Source organism: Echinops telfairi, unplaced genomic scaffold, assembly GCF_000313985.2.
Source record: "Echinops telfairi isolate 266 unplaced genomic scaffold, ASM31398v2 ScPeMD7_7458;HRSCAF=8496, whole genome shotgun sequence".
Lineage (NCBI taxonomy): Eukaryota > Metazoa > Chordata > Mammalia > Afrosoricida > Tenrecidae > Echinops > Echinops telfairi.
This window is the reverse complement of record NW_022111358.1, coordinates 45,983,150-45,986,735: the sequence shown is the minus strand read 5'-3', so window position 1 is coordinate 45,986,735 and position 3,586 is coordinate 45,983,150. Positions and strand designations below refer to the sequence as shown.

At 58.9% G+C, this 3,586-nt stretch overlaps 1 protein-coding gene across 1 annotated transcript in view; it reads right to left on the bottom strand.

The window, feature by feature from the left end:
* Nucleotides 1-3,586, bottom strand: part of MYO15B (myosin XVB) — a 33,511-nt gene that overhangs the window by 22,139 nt on the left and 7,786 nt on the right. Inside the window, 4 exon segments of the mRNA XM_045299499.1 lie at nucleotides 93-208; nucleotides 396-473; nucleotides 1,752-1,877; nucleotides 3,442-3,573. Coding sequence (XP_045155434.1) covers nucleotides 93-208; nucleotides 396-473; nucleotides 1,752-1,877; nucleotides 3,442-3,573 — 452 coding nt within the window.

The window sequence follows — 3,586 nt, the reverse complement described above, 5'->3', positions numbered from 1 at the left end:
GGAGAGGTCACCTGGGCCCAGGCCAGACCCCCATCCACCTGCCTGGGGTCGGGGGTAGGGTGGGGGGAGACGGCAGGGAGCACCGTTCTGACCTGCGCAGCCGGGCTAGGAGGTCCCCCAGTGACTCTTGGAAGCGAGAGGCCAGAGTCGGCCTGCCTCTACCTTCCCCAAGCTCCGGCTCTGCTTCCAGGAACAGGCTGCCCACCAGCTGTGGGCAAGAGGGGTCTGGTCCCGTGATGCAGCCTGCCCCTCTCCCCCACAGCCCGGGGGCAGAGTGGGGGGAGCAGGCCCAAGGTGCCAGGGCTTGAGGGCGAGCCCCAGGGGCAAGGGCAAGAGTGCCCAGAGGAGGAGGAGTTAGGGACAGAGCGGCGGGTGGTCGGGGGCTGGCAGGTCACCTGGAGCTGGCTCTGGCCAAGCATTTCTGCCACAGCCAGGTCGAGACGGTCCCGATTTCGGGTTAAGAACTTGTGAACCTGCAGGAGACCACGGCAAGAGTGGGGTGAAAGAAGCCTGGTTTGGAGGTCAGGCCTTTGCGTCCTTTGTCCCCTACTCTGCCCTGTCCCACTGGTTCAGAGACGGACCTTGTTAAGTTGCTGATGCCGAGCTAGCCCTGGGGCCCTTCCCTCAGCCGCACCACGCCCGTCTCACTCCCAGAGCTTCAGCATATGTTTTCACAGCGGGGAGTGCACACGCCTCCTCCATCTTCTGTTTCCATTTTGTTTCTCACCGCCCCCCCATATTTGATTGGTTCTTTCAACGTGCTCCTTCTCCAGATGAAACTTCAGAATGGTATTATCAGAACCTGCCCCCCTCCTCCCGTTAAACACCCCACTGTGTGTAGGGGTGTCGATTGGAATCGTATCCCGTGTCCAGATGAACCCGGAGGGGACGGCAGGATTAAGGTTCCCCACGGGAAGGAGATGTGTCTCCATTTCAGGGTTCCCCTCTGTGACGTTCAGTGCGGTGTCTCGTGTCTTCCTTGAACCCCGGGCTTGTTCAAGGTAGGGGTAGTGTTTATTTGACCAGCCAGAGCTGCACCCCTCGACTGGCCCAGCTCAAAGCAGCCCCATCCTCACACAAGACTCCTCGCCACCCCTCAGAAGGTCCCCTATGGGGTAGGTGGCCCCTCTCCCCAATAGTAGGGGGCTAGGGGGTGAGGGCAGGAAAGTCTATTCAGTGAGCTCCAAACCCACTGTCATCGAGTCGATGCCGGCTCACAGGGACCCTGCAGGACAGGGTGGCACTGCCCCTGTCCGGTTCTGAGACGGCCACTCTTGACAGGAGTAGACAGCCCCATCTTGCTCGCTCAGAGTGGCTGGCAGTTTTGAACTGCTGGCCTTGCAGTTTGCAGCCCAGCACAAAACCACAACGCCACCAGGGGTCCTTTGGGCACCAGGCCAGGCTTCGCGTGCTGTGTAGCATCGAAACAACATTGCGGGTTCGTTCTCATTCCAGTTTTAACAGATGGGAACACGGAGGCTCCGCAGTGATTTACACTGCCCGAGGCTATCAGAACCAGGCCCCGTGCTTGTACTCAGCCCCCCCTGGGTGGAGGGTCCCAAGACTTCAGACCTGCACATCCAGAATTCAATAATCCCGCTCAAACCTGGGTGGGGCCACCACAGAGGGACAGTTGGACAAGCCCTGGAAGGGCCCCGCTCACCACTCCTGTCACCTGTCCAGGTGACTCGGCTTGTGGAGGGGAGAGCAGGGTCACCTCAACCCCTCATGACGCCCGGAGGCGACAGTACCTGGTAGGTGACGGTCCCAGCGTAGTGCTGCACAGAGAAGATGGGCAGGGGCAGCTGGGGCTTGGCGTAGCAGGGGTGGTTGCCATGGTGATAGTGGCACTTCTGGAGGAAGGTGTGGTCCGTGGCCTGATGGGGTGGACGGCTTCCGTTAGGTCTCCCATTCGCTGTCCCCGCCCTGCCTGGGCTTCCCACCAGGGGCCCGGTGGACCATATGTCCTTTAATATAAATAGCATCTGTAACTATTACAAAACCACGCTGTCATTGAGACTCATAACGAGTCTATGGGACAGGGTGGAACTGCCCCGTGGGTTTCTGAGACTGTCACTCTTTACAGGAGTAGAAAGCCTCGTCTATTATCCCTCAGAGGGGCTGGTGGTTTCGAACTGCTGAACTTGTGGTTTGTCAGTCCAACTCTTAACCCGCTGTGCTATCCGGGCTCCCAGAAAAGAAGCATCCCTAGGTCTCCGCCTTTACCAGGGGCATGCCTGCATCCGAGCGGACCTTATCCTAGCATCCTAACACCCAAGACCTTCGGATCTGACCGGCGCTTCCGACACAGAAACCTCTTCTGTCATAGTAGATTCGGTGGCTCACACAGGACTTCTGATGAAGGTCACCCCAATCTGCTTGGTTCTCCCTCAGCTGATGGCACTGTGCGTGGTGGGGGGTGTCTGTCAAGTTGACCCCGGCTCACCGCGACCTGATAGGATTCCTGAGGCTGTCGGTTTGACGCCAGCTGCCCTGCCTCCAACCACTGACCTCGCCTCAGTGCTTCACCGCTGCACCACCAGGGAGGGGAGCGTGAAGGTGATGAAAAACTCGGGGTCGAGTAAGGGTGATGGGTGTGCACATGAAGTGTCCATACGGCCAATGTTTTGTTTCATAGAGGTTCCCCACAGCTCTTTCGTTACACGAGGAAGTAAAAGGGGCGACTTCGAGGTCTGGTGGGCAGGGTTTCTAGTGCCCTAAGCAGTCAGCATGCCGGGGATCTCACACGGGCAGTGCCACCTGTCCCATTGACTCGAGGGCAGGACGTTCCTTGGTTTGACATGTGACTCAGTGCGGCCCTCCCAGATGAGGACAGGGCTCCATGGGGCTGGGAGTAGCTTCCGGGAAACAGTAAAGAATAAACGCTCGGAGTGCCTGCCCCGGGGCGCGAATGAGCACCATGAAAGTAGCAGCTAAACCAGGGGTTCTCAACCTGGGGGTCGTGACCCCTTTGGGGGGGTGTCAAACGACCCTTTCACAGGGGTCTCCCAATTCATAATAGTAGCAAAATGACTGTTGAAGTAGCAACGAAAATAATTTTATGGTTGGGGAATCACCACCACAGGCGGTGAAAGGGTCGCGGCATTAGGAAGGTTGAGAACCAATGAATTGTAAGAAGAGGATGCAGAATGAGAGGGAACCGTTGGGTAGAGAGAGGGGCACGAGGGAGGGAAGTCCCGGTCGGGCCCCTGCTGGCTGGAGGCCTAAGTGGTGCCCCGCCACAATCAGAAAGCAACCACTCTCCATGACCACCCTGACCAGCAGGGGTCCCAGCCCCGCTTCTGTAGCCAGGTACCTCACCTGGTGACCATCCAGAGATGGGCTCTGAACCAGGGCTCTCTCCCGATGGCCACTGCCTTCCTGGGTCTCTGGATTATGTAACCCTGATGACCATCCTGTCCTCCTGCCCCTGCCCCTCACCTGGGACAGCCAGGTCTGGGCATCCAGGATACTCAGGAGGCTGTGGGGCTGGTCTGCAAGCAGGTCCAGGCAGGACTCCCGAGGAGGCTGGGGAACGGGCACCCAGGACAGCAACTCCTGCCGACACTGCTCCTGGGACAGGCAG